Source organism: Acinonyx jubatus, chromosome C1 (assembly GCF_027475565.1).
Source record: "Acinonyx jubatus isolate Ajub_Pintada_27869175 chromosome C1, VMU_Ajub_asm_v1.0, whole genome shotgun sequence".
Classification (NCBI taxonomy): domain Eukaryota; kingdom Metazoa; phylum Chordata; class Mammalia; order Carnivora; family Felidae; genus Acinonyx; species Acinonyx jubatus.
In genome coordinates this window covers 43,778,276-43,799,230 of record NC_069381.1, presented here as the reverse complement: position 1 = coordinate 43,799,230, position 20,955 = coordinate 43,778,276, and the positions used below count along the sequence as shown (strand labels likewise).

Here is a 20,955-nt window from a genome sequence, read left to right as displayed (position 1 = left end):
CACAGAGGAGATCATGAGTACCACCCTTACAACAGAATCAAGTGGAAGTTGGACCACTAAATATCGAGACCTCAAGGCTCTTCCACTTAGAGCCCTGCCAGCCAGGCTTTGATCCTCCAGAAGAGTTTTTTCCCAGCCAAGGTAAAAGACAAAAGATCTAACAACCCTGACACTGAAGTTCCCCCAGTGAAAATCCGCAGCTTGGTCAGCCTATGGAGAAGTCCATAATTAACAAGTGCCCCAGAGCCTTCAGTAGGATTTTCGGTTAGATACGCATGCACAGCCAAGAAATATCAGACATTTCAGAAAAATCTCTGGTATGGAACCTGATGCCAAAACAAACATACAGGAAAATGAAAGGATTTGATAAAACGAGACGATATCAGGCAAACTGTCTTAATCAATAATACCTTCAAAGTATGAGCAAACATGGTGTCCATGAAATAAGAGAATAGTGTTGCTAAAAGGAACATTTTAGAAATCAAAAAAGAACAGTTAGAAATTAAAATAGGAAATCAGAAAATGAAAAACTCGGTGAGTGAATGAGAGACTATTGCTGCTGTATGGAACCAAGCATGGAGCAGACTTTTTAAATGAATCAGTGAAAGAGCTTATAGGGGCACCTGGGTGGCTCAGTTGGTTAAGCACCCAACTTCAGCTCAGGTCATGAGCTTGCCTTTCGTGAGTTCAAGCCCCACATTGGGTTCTGTGCTGACAGCCAGCACAGAGCCTGAAGCCTGCTTCAGATCCTGGGTCTCCCCTCTCTCTGGCCCTCCCCCTGCTCTCTCTCTCTCTCTCTCTCTCTCTCAAAAATAAATAAACATTAAAAAAAAGTGGGACGCCTGGGTGGCTCAATCGGTTGAGTGTCCAACCTCAGCTCAGGTCATGATCTCATGGTTCGTTGAGTTCAAGCCCTGAGCCCCACTCTCAGTGCAGAGCCTACTTCAAATTCTCTGTCCCTTTCTCTCTCTGCCCCTCCCCTGATTGTTCTCTCTCTCTCTCTCTCTCTCTGTCAAAAAGAAAAAAAGAGTGAGCTTATAAAGAAATCCTTTTTCCCACCTTATGACCTACCTACTGTGCCATGACACAATCTTCCTGACGCAAGAAAGAGCCCCAACGGGTCAGGTTTACATGGACAATGTCAGACCAGAGCCCTAGGGAAAATCATGCACAGTCTCACAATTAAACACCCACAGGGACCTGCTGGTTGGCTTCCATTCGGTAGCATTCATTGGCCTTAATTGAGCCTGACCATGTTCCTGTAGGGTATAAACTATTACCCTTTTACGGATGGGAAAACTGAGGTCTGGAAAATAAAGAGTGACTCTTGGCGGGAGATGGGTCTACATGGAGAACCTATCATTTGTGTAGTCTGTCTCAAGAGCATTTGTCCTCTATTTGCCTTTTTTGTTTTCCTGATTATAAAAATGTTACATGCTTATTTTGAAAAACCTAAACATCTCAGAAATAAAACAGACAAAGTGCAAAAGACCCTGGTAACCCTCCACAGGTAACCACGAGCAACAGGATGGCGCCTAGTTCTCCAGACTGTGTTGTCTACGCATATGGAAATATATTTTTAATAGGATGATTATTCTCCTATTTTTTTTAATTTTTTTTTCAATGTTTATTTATTTTTGGGACAGAGAGAGACAGAGCATGAACGGGGGAGGGGCAGAGAGAGAGGGAGACACAGAATCGGAAACAGGCTCCAGGCTCTGAGCCATCAGCCCAGAGTCCGACGTGGGGCTCGAACCCACGGACCGCGAGATCATGACCTGGCTGAAGTCGGACGCTTAACCGACTGCACCACCCAGGCACCCCTCTCCTATTTTTAATATTCACATATATTTACTCTTCCAGATGAAGTTTAAAATAAATATATCCAGTTCTCCTTAACAGCCCCCCCCAAATTTGGCAAAATGGCATTAAATGTGTACATCAATGAGGAGAATTACTGTTTTTCCAGCATGGAGTCTTTCCATCAATAAACATGGTATTCTCTCCAGTTTGTCAAGCCTTTATTTTGACATCTTTATTAGTAAAGGTTTATATTTTTCTTCCTGTATGCCTTAACTGTACCTTATTAAGTTTATCCCAATGCATTTTATCATTGGTATTGCTACTAAGAATGAGATCCTTTCCTTTCTCTCAATTATGTTTTCTATTAATTGTGGCTGCAGTATCAGAGGAAACTTTTCGTCTTTACAGTTGTGTTTTTTAGTTTTTTTCATGTTTGAGAGAGAGACTGCACGTGAGTGGGGGAGGGGCGAAGAGAGAGGGAGACACAGAATCCGAAGCAGGCTCCAGGCTCTGAGCTGTCAGCACAGAGCCCCATGCAGGGCTCCAACTCAAGAACCATGAGATCATGACATGAGCCGAAGTCAGACACTTGGCTGACTGAGCCACCCAGGCACCCTGCATCTTTACAGTTTTAAAATGAACTCTGTTGGGGGCACCTGGGTGGCTCAGTGGGTTGAGCGCCTAACTCTTGCTCTCAGTTCAGGTCATGATCTCACTGTTGGTGAGACTGAGCCCCATGTCAGCCTCCAAGCTGACAGTCTCAGAGCCTGCTTGGGATTCTCTCTCTCTGCCCCTCCTCTGCTCATGCTCTCTCTGTCAAGATAAATAAAATAAATTTAAAAAAATAAAATAAAATAAACTCCCTTGGACTATTTTAGGTAAATGCACTATAAATTGTGATAATTTGCCCTTCCTTACCAATATTTATATTTTTTATTTGTTTTTCTTGTCTTACTGCATTTGCTGGAACCTCTACAACAACGCTGAAGAGGGCCAGGGTCTTGTTCTTGACTTCATGAGAAGCCTTCATCTTGGCCTCTTCTTTAAAAGCCCCCACCCTCCCTCAGGACTCAAATGCCCTCCTTTTTCTCCCCCATCCCTGTCAAATATCCTTCGTAATAGAGGCTTTTCCTTAGGTTTTTGACAGCAGGGGGTGAGTTAAACTACTGTAGTTCCTTTTCCTGGATGATGTGCCTTCCAAGCCTCTGCAAAGGACTTGCCGCTTCTATAACTAAAATGCAGAATTCTGCAAAGGCAGAGCAGCTGCTAAGAGACAAGAAACTTGCCTCAGCGTCCACAGACATGCATCCTCTCCTTCAGTCCTCAGTGCACACTCCGCAAGGTGGATTTTTTAGTGCATTCTCATTGTTCAAAGGAAGGTCTGTCTCCAAGTAACTTGTCCCAGGTCACACAGCTAAGTGGCAGAGAGAATTCGAAGCCAGATCACAAGGGAAATCCTACAACCTCACAGACCTGAGCGTTGGATGTGATTACAGGGATCAAGGGGAAGTTTGGACACAAGGAGAAGGCCGATGTTCAGGGGAGAAAGTCTAACGGGGATGGGACATCCTTCCCTTCCCTGTAGGCCTGTGCTGAGCAAGCAGTATATAGAATGGGGCTTTGCTGACAGGGTGGTCGGAGAGGAGTGTCAAGAATCTTGGGGCGCCTGGGTGGCGCAGTCGGTTAAGCGTCCGACTTCAGCCAGGTCACGATCTCGCGGTCCGTGAGTTCCAGCCCCGCGTCGGGCTCTGGGCTGATGGCTCAGAGCCTGGAGCCTGTTTCCGATTCTGTGTCTCCCTCTCTCTCTGCCCCTCGCCCGTTCATGCTCTGTCTCTCTCTGTCCCAAAAATAAAATAAAAAACGTTGAAAAAAAAATTAAAAAAAAAAAGAACCAGCCCGTGGCGTTCTTCCTAGAACCTTCAAATCCTCACGTGGGCATTGGTATAAGGGAGGGGCCCTGTCCTGGGAACAAAGACTGGCTATGAGTCCCAGCTCTATCACTCACTGCTGTGTGACCTTGGGAAAGTTGCTCCCCTCTCTGGTCCTGGTTGAACATCTATAACATACCCAACCACCTTGACTGGAAAGAGGAAGAAAAAGGTTTTGCACAAAGTGGTCCATTTGACTTTCTAATTTATTTTTATTTTTGTAAGTTCATTTATTTTGAGAGACAGAGAGAAACTCAGCATGAGTTGAGGAGGGGCAGAGAGAAAGGGAGAGAGAGAGAAAATCCCAAGCAGGCTCCACACTGTCAGTGCAGAGCCTGATGCGGGGCTCGAGCCCCCAGATCATGGGATCATGACCTGAGCCGAAATCAGGAGTCAGATGCTCAACCTACTGAGCCACCCAGGCGCCCCTAAAGTGTTCCATTTGATTTTCAATTAAACAAAGCAGATGAATCCATGCATTTATCTCTACTCTCTCTACTCTCTTCTGCAATCTGCTAAAAGGACTATACAGAATTTTTCTTAAAAATAGACAAACAAGAAAGGGAGAGGTTGATATCAGGGGACAAGAGGTATAACGTGTTTTTCTGGGACCCAGGAATTGGAGGCAAGAGTATCTCAAAAAGCAGGCGCAGGTCCGATAGCTGAAAACAGAGGGAATGTTAGATACACACACACACACACACACACACACACCTTACTCCTCGCCCACCAGGCACAGTGGAAGATGGGCAGAGAGGAACCCTGGTCAGAATAGAGGGAGTAGGTGGAAATCCATACACTGTCTGAGATTCCCCTGCCTCCTCCGCCTAAACACAAGTAACCGCATTCACCCACTGCAGGATGCAGGATGCTTTTCCAGAGAAGCTGAATGGTCCCACAGAAAACACCTACAACCATGACATTGAGGGTCCTCCAAAAGAACGACTAGACCTTCATCCAATCACTCCCGGTGAAGCCGCCAACTGACAAGCCCCACCCACACTCACAGCAGTGTTCAGTGCTTTCCTCTTAAATGGGAGCAAGACAAGTAAAAGAAATAAGGCACTTGGAAGAAGCACAGTCAGGCTGGGAGCAAAAGGAAACCAAAGGGAAACTGTCATTGTTACTTTGATTAAAGAACATACTGCGTAGGAGACACTGAACTGGGTGCTAGGGGAAGGAAGTGGGGAAGGGAAGGGAAGGGAAAGGAAGGGATCCACACAACACTCAGGAACTCTTTTTTTTTGAGAGAGAGAGAGAGAGAGAAGGTGCAAGTGAGCAAGGGGCAGAGAGAGAGAGAGGAGAGAGAAAGAGAGAGAAGCAGGGCTTACCCGAAGTGGAACCAGAGTTCACAAACCACGGGATCGTGACCTGAGCCGAAGTCAGATGCTTAGTTGAGCCCCCCAGGCACCCCATACTCAGGAACTCGTGCAAACTAAAAAAGATTGAGCCAAAATTTCAAAAGGCAACAGTAGGGTTCAAAGATAAGGACAAAGAAATTTTACCAAAGAGGAGGATGGAAAAGGCAGAGACAGAAAATGAGAAAAAAAAAAAACAAAAAACAAAAAAAAAACACACAAAAAAGCATGACAAAAACAGAGCATCACACCAGGATATCTCCCCTTCCTAAGAGAGGAAATTCCCAAAGACACAAATGCAAGTGATTTTCCCCAGATAATTGTCCCAGATGGAAAGAACCCGGTAGGTACCCAAAGCTATGGGTGAAAATAGACTCACATTAGGACAATTTAAGACTAAATCTCACCATGAAGTTTCAGCACACAAAGGACAAAGGGAAGATCCTCAAAGCTCCCAGAGAGGCAGGTGCAGATTGCATGGAAAAGGCAGAAAACCAGAACGGCACAGGAATTCTCAACCATGCCTGAAGCTCAAAGACGACTGAGCAAAGTCTTCAACATTCCGAGGGTGAAATGTTCCTAACCTAAAATCTTATCTCCAGCCAAACTGGTGATCAGTTGGGCAGGTAGGAAGCAAGATTTTTTTTTCAGGCATGTGGTCTATCAGAAATGTTACCGCTCATCCCCTTTTCTTAAAAAGCCCCCTCCCCGCCCCCCGCCCGACATAAACCAAGAGCATAAATCAAGGAGGCAGACACAACGGGACTATGTTGATAAAAATAAGCATTTAAAAGTCGGTCTTCCCTGAGCAATCGGGTCCTCGTGCCCTCACCGGGTTTTCCAACAACAAAATAATCTAGAGTGCGCGTTTGTTCGCCTTTTGACATTTCTGAAAATGAGATCACGCTGCAACCAATGGCCTCTTAGGTCAATAAATAAGGCAGCAGCTAGCATTTGCGCACTGCTTTACAGTTAGCCGTGGCACTTCGTGCACCGTTTTTCCTTCGGCTTCACAACGGCTTCCGGAAACCAGTTTTATCAAGCCCGTCGTGAACACCAAGAAACTGAGATTCCGTGTGGTGAAGCCACCCAAGGCAGCGCCTAGCTGGTGTGGGTTGTGAGTGGGGGAGTTAGCATCGAGTCCCTTTTCCTCACCAGGAGCGTCAGAGTATCTCATCTGGGGCTTCACAGCCCTCCGCTCATCTGACAGTTGAGGGAACCAAGGCTCAGAGAGGTTAAGGGATGCGCCCCGCCTCACACAGCCCGGCAGCCAGGCAGGGTCAGGATCTGAACTCTCTCCACTGCCTCGCTGTTTGGCTGGCACCAGGGGCAGCAGCTGTGTTCCCATGGGAAGCAAGCACAAGGTGGGGGGCAGGGGAGGAGGGCATCCCAGCCCACCCCAGAGTAAGCCCTTCCCCCTCCGCGGGAGCTCCAGGGGCACTCACTGCATGACCCTGTCCCAGGCCGGGTCAGAGGGGTAGCGCTTGGATCCACCCAGGTACAGGGACCGATACCGCTGCCGTTGGTCCTTCCTCTCCATCAGCCAGGTGTTGAGGTAGCGGCCCACACCTACGGGGTTCTGCAGCAAGGAGAGGATGGCGGGACATGCGAACTCGGGCCTCCCGGCTCTCCCCACGCTGCTCCCTACTCCATCTGTTAGGGGTTGAACTGCATCTTCCAAAGGGACATGTAGAAGTCCAACCCCCGGGACCTCGGCGGGTGACCTTATCTGGAAATGGCTGCTGATGTCATTGGTAAGGATGAGGTCCCCACATGAGTAGGGTGGGCCCTTAACCCAATGAGACCGGTGTCCTTCTAGAAGAGACCCACGGGAAAAGACAGCCCTGTGGCAGTGACGTCAATGACAGCGGTGGAAGGGAGTGACGCATTCACATGCCCAGGAACTCCAAAAACTGCCGGCCAGCACCGGAAACTAGAAAGAGGCCAGGAAGGATTCTCCCCTGCAGGTTTCAGAGGGACCGGCCCTGCCGGCACCTGGACTTTGGACCTCCGGCCTCCAGAACCGTTTCAGGATAAACTGCTGTTGTTTGAAGCCGCCTGGTTGTTGGCGTGGCCGTGGGAAGCTAACACACCATCCCACCCAGAAACCTATGTCCTAGATACGAGAGGCGGCAACAGAGAGGTTCCAAGAGGAGGAGAGGAAAGGTAACCTGCCCAGAGGTGAGCAGTGAGGGCAGGAGAATGGCTGGTCAGGAACCTGGTCAGTTCCAATGGCTGGTCAGTTACCTGTGGCGTAACAGTGCCAAGGGTGGCTCGAGAAAGATGCCAGGGGCCACACACAGTGGGATGTGCAGCTGAACTTGCTGCCCATGAGGGAAAGGCCCGTCTCGAGGGGGAGCAAGCTCCCGGTGGTGGGCCTCCTGTCCCGGGGCAGGGCGAGCTCAAGCCCTGGGACCCAGACGGATGTCACCTCAGCTCCTCCCACTCTGCAGTGGCCAGCCCTGTGCTAGCAGCATCCGGCTCTTACCTAAACACCTTATTTGGGGTCCCCAAGTGAAGACCTCTCCCCTGCAGGAAGTACAGGCATGGGGTGAGAAAAAGTAGCTTGTGGAGGGCTGACCTGCAGGTTTCTCTGAGAATCGGGCAGGATGACAGGGTGTGGGCACAGTGGAGGCCAAGCCGTCACTCTGGGAGGTGAGCAGGTGGGGTGGAGGAGGGAGAGCTCAGGTGTGGGGGTGCGGGAGGAGGCGCAGGGGGAAGGCAGGTAAGTTACAAGCAGAACGTTCCCCCCCCCCCCCGGGAAACCAGGAGACACTTAAAAATAAACAGCTGTTCAAAACCAGGCACAACTAACCCTCGCTACTGGAAGTCAAGACGGGGCCACCTGGTGGGGAGGGAGGTGTGTGTCAAGGGGGCTCCTGGGGCGCTGGAAATGCGCTCTTCAATGCTCTGGGGACTTGTTACAAGGATGAGCCCATTTTGTGACAATTCACGGGGCCGTCCGCTTAGGATTCCTGCACTTTACTGTATGCTTATCAGAACCTGAAAAAAATGCGCACTTGAAAACTGAAGGGCAGGAGTAAGAAACAGAATGAGGTCAATATCCACTGCCATTTGTATAAGTTAAGAAGGCCTGCACACAAAACCCAAGAACTTATTAGCCGTTTTACAAGAACACTGAAAGCTCTATCACACACGTGGGGGATGGCTGCCTCGGGGGAGGGGAAGGGCGACAGAAGGGGTCCTTGCTCAGCCAAGGATGAGAAAGGGGCCAAGTCCGCTAGCTGCTCCCTGAGGCCCTAAGACAAACACAAAGAGGATGGACGGAGCATCCCCCTGGGAAAATAAGAGCGTGAGCTGGCTCTGGGGTGACGTGGTTCTCAAAGTGTGGTCCCCAGACCAGCAGCGGCATCACCCGGGAACTTGTTAGAAATGCAAATACCCAGGCTCCCCTACAGGCTACCGAATCAGACTCAGACGCTCCGGCAGGGCGCCCAGCATTCTGTGCTTTGACAAGCCCTCCAAGGGGTTGCTCGTGCCCACTCAAGTTTGGAAGTCACTGCCTTAGAGAAATAAGATGGTAGGAATGAGTGTTTGTCCTTTGGGGAGAAAGAGGTGGGATCGGGCTCACGCAGAGCATCAGTTCCCAGGTGTGGGGGTGCGAGGGCTTGGTGCTGCCTGTAGAGGCAGGAGAGGGTTCCCTGGCCATCACCTTTTAACCCCCACCCCAGACCTACTCACCCAGCTTCCCAGAATCATCTGGTAGGCCTTTATGCCCATCCGCTTGGAAGACAGCAGGAACGGTGGCTGGTTGACGTGTTTGCATTCCTTCTTTGGAGGAAGCCACGAACCGGGACCAGACGTGGCCTAGGGGTTAGAAATGAAGGCTGAAAGCTGGAGGGGTCTGGCAGTGGTCAGCCTGGGACCAGGGCAGGTGAGAGCTCCCGACAGCCCACCCCAACCACCCGCAGCCCTGGGCCTTGAGCCAAAAACAGTGAGGGGGTTACCCAGCCACCTTCCGACTCACCAGGAGCCCATCCTCGGGGGGTGGAGGGGCCCTGTGGTGCCCTCATAACAGATGTCACCCACTCTAACCCCACCCCTCAGCCTGACACCTCTTTCCAGGTTCCCAAGGGCGCACAGGGTCTGGCAGGTCCACAGAGGCTTTTCCAACCTGGAAAGCGGAAGCCACACAGACTTTGGAGCTAAACGAGCTGGCTTCCTTCTCACACTTGCTGGGGGAGCCTGGGCACATCCCTTCCCATCTCTGGGCCTCAGCTTCCTCTTGTGAAATGCAAATGATAACTCCTACTTTGGGGCGCTGGAAGGTGCCTGGCCCACAGCAGGCATTCAGGAAATGTTAGCACCCTGTTTCATTCATCCAGACCCCACTCCTCCCCAAGCCCCTAGCACTTCTCCAGGGGGGCGGGGAGCAGGCCCTGCGTGTGGGAGGCGAGAGCCTATCCGGGTCACTGGCTGCCACACCCCAGAGAGGAGCCCACCATCCCCTCAGAGGGAGCAGGTATGCAGTCCTCTGTCAGGGTGGACCCCTTATTCACGCTCTGCCCTGCCCCGCGTCCCCTTGGCCTCTCCCCAGGGGAGAGAGGAGCACTTGGCAGGTGCCAGGCTCCACCCTGCCAGCTCCAATCCTTAACCTCTGACTCTCAAGCCACTTGGTCATGCTCAGAGGACAAGCAAGCAAACTGAGCCTTGGAGAGTGGGAGGGACATACTCAGAGTGACAGGTGCGTGCACGACCAGGCAACCGGGTGGGTCCGACACCCCAGGCTGAGCTTTCCCCTCGAAGAGCCAGCCCCATCCCATGCCCGCCCCACGCGAGAGTCCCCTCCCCAGAGAAGAAGGCAGGCAGGCCATGGGGGGAACACTGACTAGTTTTCGGGGGCACTGGCTAAGGGTCGCCCAGTAAATCCTCTCCGTCGGGGTTTCCGGGTTGCGAGGAATTTTCGAAAAAACCCCACGCTTCTTATTGTGCCGCGAGTTAAGCTCTTCCACGAAGGTCGTAAAATTCATCAGTTCCCTGGGCTTTTTTTTCTGAGAAACAGAAAAGAGAAAACAAACAACAACAAAAAAAAACCAGAAGCATCATGCCAGGAAAATCAGAGCCCTCTCTCTGGACCCTCCGCAGCAGAGAAAAGTGGGTGGTCACACCAGGAGGCACTACTCTCCACCCTGCCTCCCGCAGCCCTGGCCGTGGACTTGGCTGACCAGCCCTGGCCGTGGACTTGGCTGACCAGTCCCTGGCAACCTCACCTCCAAGCCACGCCCACCGCTTAGCTTGGGGCTTTTGCCTATTCCTACACCTTCCCACTCATTTCAAGGGCATTTACTGCATGCACACTGTTCTCAGCGGGAGCAACAGTCCCAATATTTAAACACCAGCACGATGGGGGAACACAGACGACTGTCAGGGCTGCGAAACTACTCTGCGCGATACCGTAACAGTGGATACGCTTGCCCAAACCTGTGGAAGACACAATGCCCAGAGTGAAACCTAACGTGAACGTGGACTTTGGCTGATAATGACCTCGGTCTAGGTTCATCGATTGTACCAAATGTGCCCCTCTGGGGGTGGGATGTTGCCAGTGGGTGGGAGGGTGTGCATGGAGGGGGAACAGAGGGTGCACAGGAACTCTGTGCTTTCTGCTCAGTTTTGCTGTGAACGAACCTAAAAATGAGCTTAAAGATAAAGTCTATTACTTTTTAGATAATAAAGAATATTATGTGGCCTGGGCACTGGGCCAATCAGAGTAGGAGTTGGCTGTCGGGCCTGTGGAGGGTCCCAAGGTCCCTGCTATGCTGGACAGGACCGCTTCAGTGGCTGGTCATGGCAACGTCCGGAAGGCCCTGGGGAGAAGTCGGGCTGCAGGGCTCATTCCGCAGCTATATGCCAATTGGCCCAAAGTATGTCAACATATTACCTTCACCACCCCCATCCTAGGGCTTCTGAGCGCTCACCACCTGCTGACACTCTATGTTGGTTTCACTTATGACTGTGTGTCCTTTTCCGCCGGAGTATGAGTGCCACAGGGGACAGTCACTCCCGTGACTATTACCTGGCCCAAAAGTACACACCGGGTGAATGCACAGTGGAGGGAAAATGAACAGGTAACTGGACAAATAGTCAATTCCAATTGCTATGAACAGGAAGAAAGCAAAGCCCAGGGTGCTATGGGTCACACAACAGGAGCATGATGGGAAAAGGGCGGGGGGGGGGGCGTCGAGTTAAGATTCTACCTCAGTTTCCCCAGCCTACCAGCCTCTGGCTTGTTAGCTGCCACTAACAAAGCCAGCTGAGACGGGCCTGTGATGCCTGGGAAGTGCTTCCAAAATAACAGGGCGCCCAGACCCGTGCCGTCAAGGTCCCTGCAGGCCTTGTGGCCAGTCTCCCACGCAGCCCGGGGGGTTGTGACCATCTGCTCCTCCTCTGCTGTGCATGCAGGCGAAGTCAGACAGACATGCTGGGGTTCAAATCCCAACTCTGCTCCTTACCAGCTGTGTGGCCGGCCTCAGCTTCCTCATGGAACACAGGCTGTGAGGGTGAAGTGAGCAGCGTGTGGGAGGGCCCTGCCGCGCTTGGCACGCAGGGTGGCGGTGCTCCTGGGGCTGATAAGCGAGGGCTGCCATCTGCAGGGGAACCCGTGCTCCGTGCCCTGCCCCGGTACATACCTGCACAGAGTAATGTCCATAAGGCTGGGGCTTGCTTCGGTCACCGGAGAAAGTGTCGTAGGGGCCGCGGGTGCCCATGGATCGTGCCAGGCAGGTCTCAATGCCACTTGTGAAGGAGTAGGTGCCTGGTGCCAGACCACTCCCCTGGAACAGAGCCCGGCTGATAGTCCCATGGGAGAACTGCTGAAGCAGGCCCCCGCCTCCCGGGGTCTCAGTTCCCCATCTGCCCTGGGAGTCTCCCCCCTCCGCCAGGACTCTGCAGGAAGGTGGGCAAGGCCTGGCCAGAGGAGGGGGTACCTGAGGAGCCAAGAGGAGTGGCCTGCTGGTCATCCTGCACATGAGGACCGGAGAACGGTTCTGGGCTTTCTCCTCCAGCTTTGTGTATGGGTTACCCTTCACCCCATAATTTCCAGGGCCTGGACAGTAGTTCTGTGGGAGGTGTGGGGAGGGACACAAAGGTCATCAATCCCACTCCTTATGCTGAGTTTGTCTGAAGAAGAGAAGGCCTGGGAGGGGAACAGGACGCTCAGGGCCCTTGTGTGTTAACTGCCCCCCAACACACAACATGGTCAGTCTCAACACAGCTTCACCACTGCTCAAACCTTCAGTTCCAAGTTCACACTCTTCCCCAGGGCCCCAGCGGCCTGTCCCACTTATTTCATGCTGCTCCCCGCCTACATCCCACACTCCAGCCGAACTGGGCTCCTTGCTGTATGCCAAACACAAGCCATTCTGCCAACCTCCGTGTCTTTGCTTGCTTGTGTTGTTACCACCACCCAAAATGCCCTCCCTGCCCTCTTTGCCTTGGAAAGTTCGAATTCTGCAAAGCCAGCTCACATGCCATCTCTCCCGGGAATGAAGCCTTCCTTCCCTATCACCCCAGACAGTTGCTGGCTTTGGTGGTCTCAGAAATGCCGTCTGTCGCACCTGCTTTTGCATGAATGGGGTTCTCACTGTGCTCTGAACAGTGCTGTGGCCTGGAAGGATCTGGAGTCCTGGGTTTGAATCCTGGCTTTGCTGCTTCATAGCTGAGTGACCTTGGGCATACTACTTAGACCTTCCGAGTCTCGTTGTCCACATTTGTAACATGGAGATAGCAATAATTTTCTTCCAGGGTAATGAGGACGAAATTAAATGCCTCTAAAACTTCTTGCACAGTGCTCAGCCCCTAGTGGGCGCCGACATATAAGTCAGGGTGGGACGCCTATCTTGGGGGTCCGGAGAAGGAGGGGGGAGAGGCTGAGAACTGTGGCTAGAAATGAGCATCTGGGGGTTCCACTGCCAGGGTTGGAAGTATGGTCTCTGGAAGTGGAGTGAGCGGAGACACCCTGCAGTGTAGGTGGGTGGGTGGGTTGGTGGGGGGAGGTGGTCCTTGGATAGAGACCTGGAACAACGTTTGCTGCCGCCATGCATCTTTTTGCCACGCGAGGTCGCTGCGCTTCCACAGATGGCTCAGCCCTACCCACCTCCGCCAGGAACCAGCCCTGGGGAAGCAGCCCTACCCGGCAGGCTGGAGAAGGCAGGGAGTTCTACCCCGGGGCGGGGGGGGGGGGGGGGGGGGGGGGGGGAGTCAGCCAGTTATGGCATCAGATCTGTCCTGCCCTCAGAGGACAGCACTACATGTGTCCTTCTTCTAGGGCCCAGGGTTTCCAGGTGCGTTCAGAAGACCCCCAAGGTAGGAAGCTGGGTGCCTGCACAGTGTGTTAGGTGCTTCAGAAGCCTCAACATTTGGTTCTGGAGGTGACTCAGTGAGATCAAATCAGCACCATCTGCAACTAACAGATGGAGAAACAGAGTTTCAGAGAGTCAGACCTCGAGTCCAAGGTCCTACCTCTGGAAAGAAGCAGCCGCTAGGGTTCCAACTGCAAAATCCAGGCTCTTTTCTGAGCTGTTTCCCAGGGGCGGGAGGGCCATGAGCCTGGGTACACCTCAGAAGTGACCTTAGAAGTGCCGGTTCCGACACAGTAGCCACTGTGAAGAAGGAGGGGAGGACCTTGAAGGCATTAGGAGGCATTCAGACCTGGTTCTGACACATGAGGGTCCTTCGGAAGACCATTCTGGCAATGGTAGGGGACCAGGAAATCGGTCAAGAGGCTACTCCTGGGTGGAGAAGGGACAGTGGCCTGGGCCAGGGTGGAGGCAGTGGGGATGGAAGGAGGAGGACAGGAGGAGGACAGGAGGCAAAAGCACAGACCCTGGTGACTGTGGGGAAAAGGATCTGCTAGGTTTCTGACTCTGGCAGCTGCTGGTGCCATTGCTGGAGAAGAGTAGGGCTGGGGGAGATTCTGATGTCGGGGAGAGGGGTGCAGGGTGGCAGCGAGGGGACAAGAGCCATGAAGGAGGCTGGCAGAGGAACTCCAGAGCTGCAGACCTAGTGTCCCCAGAGCCAAGAGAGGGGACAGTGTGCTGAGGGAGGGGGTGGTGGCATCAGCCAGTGCCAGAGGTGGACAAGATTCAGAAACCAGAGGAGGAAGCATTGCCTTTGCTGTGTTGGGGCTTGACAGCCTCATCCTTTCTGGGGAAAGATTCATGGGGCCCCCAAAGCTGGTACCCACAGCTTTGGCAATGACACTGGAGAAGGCCCCAGTGGAGAGGTCAGCACCCTACACAGGTAGCGTTTGTAGACCTGTAGGGGTGGGGGGACAGCTAGAGGGACCAGAGGACAGAGGAGGCCATCAGGTTCCCAGCCCAGGTCTCACAGCAAGAAGACAGCTGAAAAAGCAGGCCTTGGACATAAGCTGCCCCGGGATTGCCTTCTGCACCCACTGGGGCAGTGGCACACCTTGAACTCACTGTCTAGCCCTGAGCCCAGGACAGTGGCTCGGAGAAATCCTGCAGGGCCTGATGGAGCAGCAATGGGAACAAAGTGCACGAAGAGCCAGCTGGAAGGAAGGGTCAGGCCGTGGAACCTTCCCCCTGCTCAGCCAACACTCACAGATGCCCCAGTGCAGGGGGGCTGGGGACACAGGAAGGAAGCATCAGATTTGTTCCTCCGCCACCATCTGGGCTGGGTGCTATTAGACCCTGTCCTCCAGGGACAGTCAAGGAACAAAGTCCAAGGGAGCCAACCTATGTGTAAACCGCGCAGGTTATGTGTGCACCCCTTAGATTCAAATCCTGCTTGTGCCACTGGGAAGCTCTGCGACCTTGGGCAGTTACTTAACCTCTCTGTGCTCCAGTTTTCTCATCTGTAAAGTGAGATAATGCTAGTGCCTACCTCACGAGGTGAGGTGGGGGGGGGGGTTGTGGTGAGGATTAAATGAATCAGTACACTCGAGTGCTCAGGACAGCACCTGGCACATCGCAAGTGCGGTGTTAAGCGTCAGCTATTATTACTTTAGATTTGAAGGTAATGACTCAGTTTTAAATTCCTCCAGGCATCCCCTCTCCCTATACTGCAGTTAACAGCTTCTGCACCTAAAGATGCAAAGAGTAATCTCCAGGCTTCACGCTGGTTAAGGTGCAGAAGAAACGGCCGGGCTCTGGGGTTGGACACTGCCTGCTTCCCAGCTGTGCAGCTTGAGGCAAAATGCTCGTCCTCTCTGAGCCTCCAGCGCCTCGTCCGGAGTGGCTGTAAACAGGATGTTCGGGAACACCAAGGACTTAGTAGGCGCGCGTGCCCTGATTGAGTCCACAAATGCTGACTGTGCGCCCACTGTGTGCCAGGCACTGCTAAGAACTGGGAATCCTGCAGTGAGCCACCCCGGCAGATGTCCAGTGGGGAAGAAACACTAAACACAAGCACCATCAGGACTCCTGGGAAAGGGAGATGTCTGTCACCTAGTGGGGGTCAGGCAGGCTTCTCAGCTGACAGCTGAGGGCTGAGGAGGAGTCCCTTAGACCAAGGGGCCGCTGGGGGAGGGGGAGAGGGAGAAGAAGGGCATTTCCGGCAGAGGGAATGGCAGGAGGAAAGCCCCGGTTGAAAGAGCTTGGCCCATTTGAGGAGCTGGAAGAAAGACAAGAGCATCCGGCCGGGGAGAGCACCAGGGCAGGGAGGAGGGGCACTCCAACCACAGTGCTCACTCCAGACGGTCTGACTTCTGCCTTCTCCCTTGCTGAGCTTGAAATCCACTCGACGGGACTATCATCCCGACCCACCCGGATGCCACCCTACCCCTCACCGCTATCACCTCCCATCTGGATGCCTCCGCCCCTCACCCCTATGAGCAGGGTGCTCCTCTGAAAACATAAATCAGGCCCTTCCCTTGTCAAAACCCTCCACTGTCCTCCCAGTGGAATCAATCCCGAAGCCCCCACCTTGCCGCCCAGTCCTGCCCTCTGGCCCTCACCCCTCTGCCATCTCTCCACCTTCCGCCTTCCACCCTCACCCCCCCCCCCCCCAACCTCCAGCCACACCGGCCTCCTGCCTGGCGGCCCAATTCAGGGCCTAAGCCTGCTGTTCCTGCCGCCTGGAACGCTCTCCTGCAGCTACTGTGAGTTTCTGTTGCTCACCTCCTGCACATTTTGCTCAAATGTCACCTCCCCCCAGAGGTCTTCCGGGACCACCCCAGAAATTACACTTCCATCACTCTGTCGGTATCCCTTCCTTGTCTCATTTTTCCTCATGGCCCCGATCATCTATGACGTGCTTCTCTGTACTGTCATTTCTTCCACTAGGGCACCAGCTCCAGGAGGTCAGGGGCTTGTCTTCCTCGCCGCTTGATCCCCAGGCCCTAGAACAGTGCATGGCACTTAGTGGGTGCTCACTCAGCATTTGCTGGCTAGATGGATGAGTTTGTGGAGCACCCAATGTATGCTGGACTCTGTCCTGGGGACTCAGAGATGAACCAGACCCATCCCTGACAGCAGGGAGCTCCTCGGCTGGTGGGGGAGACAGACGCAGGAAATATGACAGCCCCTGGGCTCGAGGCTGTGGTAGCAGAAAACAGAGGGGTCTGGGGGACCCCGAGGAGAGTCTGGCCGAGCCTGGCAAGGAGGCGGTACAGGAGGGGCGCTTCCAGCACCATCCAGGCTACATGCTCTGCAGCCAGAGCCGAGGGCAGGAGGGCTCGTCCCCAGTACACGAGGACACCTACCCCAACGAGGCCACGGAAGCGGGTCTCCCCCGAGCTGAGCAGCCCCCGGGTGCTGCACGGTTTCTGCTGCAGCTGTTCTAAGAAGTCTTTGAGGTTGTAGGAGCCGGGCCCCAGCTTCTCCTTCTGCCCCAAGAGAAGAAGGCAGAAGGTGACAACTTGAACCATGGGGACGTCCACGCAGGACGGAGTCTGGAGGAGGGCGGCACTCCGTCCAGGATGAGCGCTGCCTGGGAGGACTCACCTGCAACCGCTTCTCTTTCATGATGGCCTCGTACTGGAAGTGGGGCAGCTGGGTCAGCCGGGTGGCTTCCTGGGTCCTGGCCCAGCCTGTGCCCACCTCCTTGCTGAGTTTCTTCTTGCTGAAGCAGGTCTCCTGGTAGCCATAGGTTCCAGGTCCTATGTGGGACTGAGTCAGAGCACAGTCACACCAGTCTACCCACAGAGTGAGTCCTCCTCACCAACTGGGGGAGTAGACAGGCAGGACCCGGCTGTGCCCGCCCCTCCCCCCCCCCCAGTCTCAAACCTAGCACTGAGGGGCGTGGCACTCGAGGTACAAACACAACATCCTCTGTCATTGGTCCCCTTACACTTAGGGGTGGCACCTCCTTCGGAGCTCACAGCTGGTTGGTGCCAGAGAAGAAATGGCAGCCGGGTCTCCGTCACCCCAACCCACGCTGTTCTCACGACAGCCCTGCATTTATCAACACGTCTGAGGTCCCAGCTCTGAGCCAAGCTCTGTGCTCCAGACTGAGGGCTTGGAGAGGCGTCAGGCATGGCCCTGACACAGCTCAGCTCCTCCTCCGTGGTGAGGGGCTTGGAGGGGCAGGGGGAGTGTCCGAGAAGCCGCGCGCACAAACTCACCATCTGCACAGAATGAAGCCTGGAGTAGGGGGCCTCAGTGAAGGTGCTGAGTTTCTTCTGATTGGGGTAGATGGCGGAGACCTCAAACCTAGGGAGGAGGGCGCCCAGGTGGCTCAGTCGCTTAAGCTTCCGACTCTTGATTTCTGCTCAGGTTATGATCTCACCGTGTGTGGGATAAAGCCCCGGGTCGGGCTCTGGGCTCTGGGCTGAAAGCGCGGGGCCTGCTTAGAGTTTTCTCTCTCTGCCCCTCCCTCTCTCTCTCAAAATAAATAAAATAAACTTAAAAAAAAAAAAATAACCCTAGGGAGGGACAGAGACCCGAGAGAGGGAGGGACAGAGACCCTGAGAGAGTGCTCAAGGCCTGGCCCCCGGTTCCTGGTGTGGCCAGTTCTGGGGGTGCGGGGGGGGGGGGGGGCTGTTGGCTTCCCAGAGGAGCTGGCCGGTGGAGCAGGAGCAAGACTGCGGCCACCGCAGGGTCTCCGGGCTTCCTGCTTCTCTCTCCACCCTTGCCTGGTCCCCTCCTTTCTGCTGGAAGCCTTTCCTCAAAAGTCACCTTATCATCACAGCCCCGACCCCACCCTCCAGCACTGGCCGGCTCTCCCTCCCAGCTGGCTTCTTCTCCACAGCCCTTACCACGACCCAGCATTTTATATAGGTTTCTTTTTTGGTTTATGACCCACTCCAACCACCCCTCCCCACAAGAATGCCAACTCCTGAGTACAGAGTTTCGCTGTTTGTTCTCTGTTGTGTCCCCAGATGCTAGAGCTGTGCCTGGCACGGAGTAGGTGGCACATGGAAGTCACGTAGAGGTGTGAACGAAAGACACCTGGGCTGAAATCCTGCCCACCACCCTTAGGCTGAGCGACCTCCTCCCCGGCCGGGCCGCCTGGCCTCTCTGAGCCTGGCCCATAGGAGGTGTTCTTGGAACGCCTACAAATCACTTGAAGTTGGTGAAAAAGAGCTCTGGGCAGAGAAGCGCGGCAGGTGTGACGCGGAGAGAAAGTCGCCCCCCACCCCCACCCCACGCTGCCAGTCTCTCCTCCTGTCCCTCCCTCCTCCCCCAGGCTCCAGCCGAGCCCCGAAGGGCCCCACCTGTGGCTCTGCACCCCGAAGGGTGCCCCGCTGAACCACTTGGTGCCCATGGCTCGGGCGCCCCCAGGCGAGGTGCTGGCCGGGACTCCCACCGCGGGACCCCTCCCGCGGACGCTGGCGGCCACCGCTGCCGCGGCAACCCCGCCTTGTGACCTGTGATTCCCGGAGAAGTGCGCGCGCGCTACGCCCACGTGGCGCCCCCTGCCTGTCTCCTTCCGCTCTGCACGGTTTCTCCGCCGCCTTGCGGGGCATCCTTCGCTGAGCCCCGCAGATCTAAAGGCCCCTTATGGTGGTTAATATGGATTCCTTTTGATGGGGACTTAGAGTCATTTGTTGAGGAACCGTTTCTGATTCCTTGCTTTATCCCAGCGCGCGGCACCGAGCCTGGTAGAGCGAGGCTCCCAAAGGCCTCTTAACTGTTAGATGCTCATGGCAACACCGGGGCCCACAGGCAGGGCTCGGCTTGGGCAAAGAGGGCATCCGGGTTCCTTCTCCATTTCAGGAAGGGAAGGAGAAAGTGGGAACCAGCAAGGAGAGCCAGAGTGTGGAAGGGAAGGCTCGCAGGGATGGAGGCCTGGCCCGTCTGTCCCCCATTCCCCAGACCCCCACTCGGGGCAGACACTCTGTAGGATGCCTGGTCCTGGTCCTGGGAGTCTAGTGGGAGAAACAATGACCACACAGTGTGGCCAGGCCTATGAGAGAAGGAGGCCTCTGACCCAGCCGTAGGTGGGTAGGTCAGGGAAGGCTTCCTGGAGGAGGAGAATTCCAAACTCATTATTGAAGTGTGTGTATGAAGTGCTAGGTAAAGAAAGGAGTTGAGGGTGTATGTCCCCAACAGGGCATGGTCAGCTCTCTTCCCTCCTCTTCCTTTATCCCCCACCAGTGTCATTTGGTCATGCTATATCTAATATCATCTCTCAAGATTATCTTTGATCCTCCCAGTGGTCCTAGGCTGAGGCTCAGCAGAAACAACCCCGGTTGATGATGACAGGACAGAAGCCAGAGGGAAATAGGACTTGCCTGGGGTCCTGTACCCAGTCTGTGGTGGAACTGGAGGACCAGGACACTGCGTCTCCTTTCACCCAGTACCCTTCTGACATGCCAACAGAGAATTTAAATAGGAAGTTCAGACCCCTAGCAGAGCTGTGAGCTGGGCTCTCAGGCCCCAGGCCAGGCGGGCACATGGCCATGGCTGGCAAGAGTGTCCACCCTGCACCAGTGGCGATCAGAAGTGTCAGGCCCGGGGAGCACACACAGAACACAAACCCCAGGTCATCTACGCACAGGCTCTATCTACCCTTTCCCACCCGTACAGCCTTGGGCAATCCATTTTCTTTTCCAATCCTCTTCGGATCCTTACCTGTAAAATGAAGCGAACAACCTCTGTCTCTCCAGACTGCTATGAGGATGAAATGAGCTAATTTAGGTGTGCTCCTGGCACACAGCAGAATCAGTGAGGGGCCATTCCCAGCCCTGGGAAAGGGCCCTTGGAAGGGTCCAGAGGCAGAGACTGGGTCTCATCTGCTCCCGGTACGGTAACCTGGCACATAGTAAATGCTCAGTAAATATTTGTTGAATCACGAGTGAACAAATAAAGGAATTAATCTAGAACAACTCCCCAGTCACGTACATAGCCTCAAAGAGGGTCGTTTGAGTCCTGGCCCTGCGGCTTTCTCGCTGGTGGCCTTGCGCACGTTACCCTGACCAAAGTTCGATTTCCTCATCTGTGACGTAGACACCGACTACAGTCTTACGAAGGAGCTCTTTTGAGGTGTCAGTGAAGTGTGGTTGTGTCCTGTGCGCTGGGAAGGCCCTGTGACCGGCCCCGGGTCTGCCCAGGTGTCAGCACAGCCCATAACCGGCCTGAGGCTGCTTTTCTTCTTCTCTCCCAGCCTGAGCCCCTGGGCTCCAGGGCTCCTGGAGGAGTGACCACAGGATATAGGCCAAGGTCTGCTGGGCTGGGAACGCTGGCAGCCAGACAGGCCAGAGCAGGTCCAGAGCAGGTGAGTCAGCTGTGCAGCAAGGAAGCCGCCCAAGTCAGCCCAAAGCCTCCCCATCATAGCAACTCACTAATCCTAGCAACCAACTCATTCTCTCTTGACCCTTGACACGCCCCCCGCCCCCCCCCCCCCCCGCCCATCCCATTACACGGAAGAAGAAACCAAGGCTCAGAGAGGGAGAGTAACTCGCCCTGGTCACATCTAGTGAGGTGTAGGGTCACACAGTGAAT

The 20,955-nt window shown here is 54.3% G+C and overlaps 1 protein-coding gene across 4 annotated transcripts in view; it reads right to left on the bottom strand.

Annotated features, from left to right (window-relative positions):
* Positions 1 to 20,815, bottom strand: part of LEXM (lymphocyte expansion molecule) — a 29,819-nt gene extending 9,004 nt beyond the window's left edge. The window contains exons 1-11 of one of the 4 annotated variants that reach the window (XM_027059098.2): positions 20,356 to 20,812; positions 18,726 to 20,265; positions 17,634 to 17,721; positions 17,014 to 17,178; positions 16,773 to 16,895; positions 12,034 to 12,165; positions 11,737 to 11,880; positions 9,940 to 10,101; positions 8,792 to 8,917; positions 6,535 to 6,668; positions 5,814 to 6,292 (exon numbers count right to left, since the gene is read on the bottom strand). In XM_027059098.2, coding sequence (XP_026914899.1) covers positions 6,289 to 6,292; positions 6,535 to 6,668; positions 8,792 to 8,917; positions 9,940 to 10,101; positions 11,737 to 11,880; positions 12,034 to 12,165; positions 16,773 to 16,895; positions 17,014 to 17,178; positions 17,634 to 17,721; positions 18,726 to 18,775 — 1,128 coding nt within the window. In that variant the 5' untranslated portion in view covers positions 18,776 to 20,265; positions 20,356 to 20,812 and the 3' untranslated portion in view covers positions 5,814 to 6,288. Of the gene's footprint in view, positions 1 to 5,813; positions 6,293 to 6,534; positions 6,669 to 8,791; positions 8,918 to 9,939; positions 10,102 to 11,736; positions 11,881 to 12,033; positions 12,166 to 16,772; positions 16,896 to 17,013; positions 17,179 to 17,633; positions 17,722 to 18,725; positions 20,266 to 20,355 lie in introns of those variants that run through there. The other 3 variants (XM_053214107.1, XM_027059097.2, XM_053214108.1) reach the window with 3 other exon arrangements.
* Between the last annotated feature and the right edge of the window lie 140 nt (positions 20,816 to 20,955).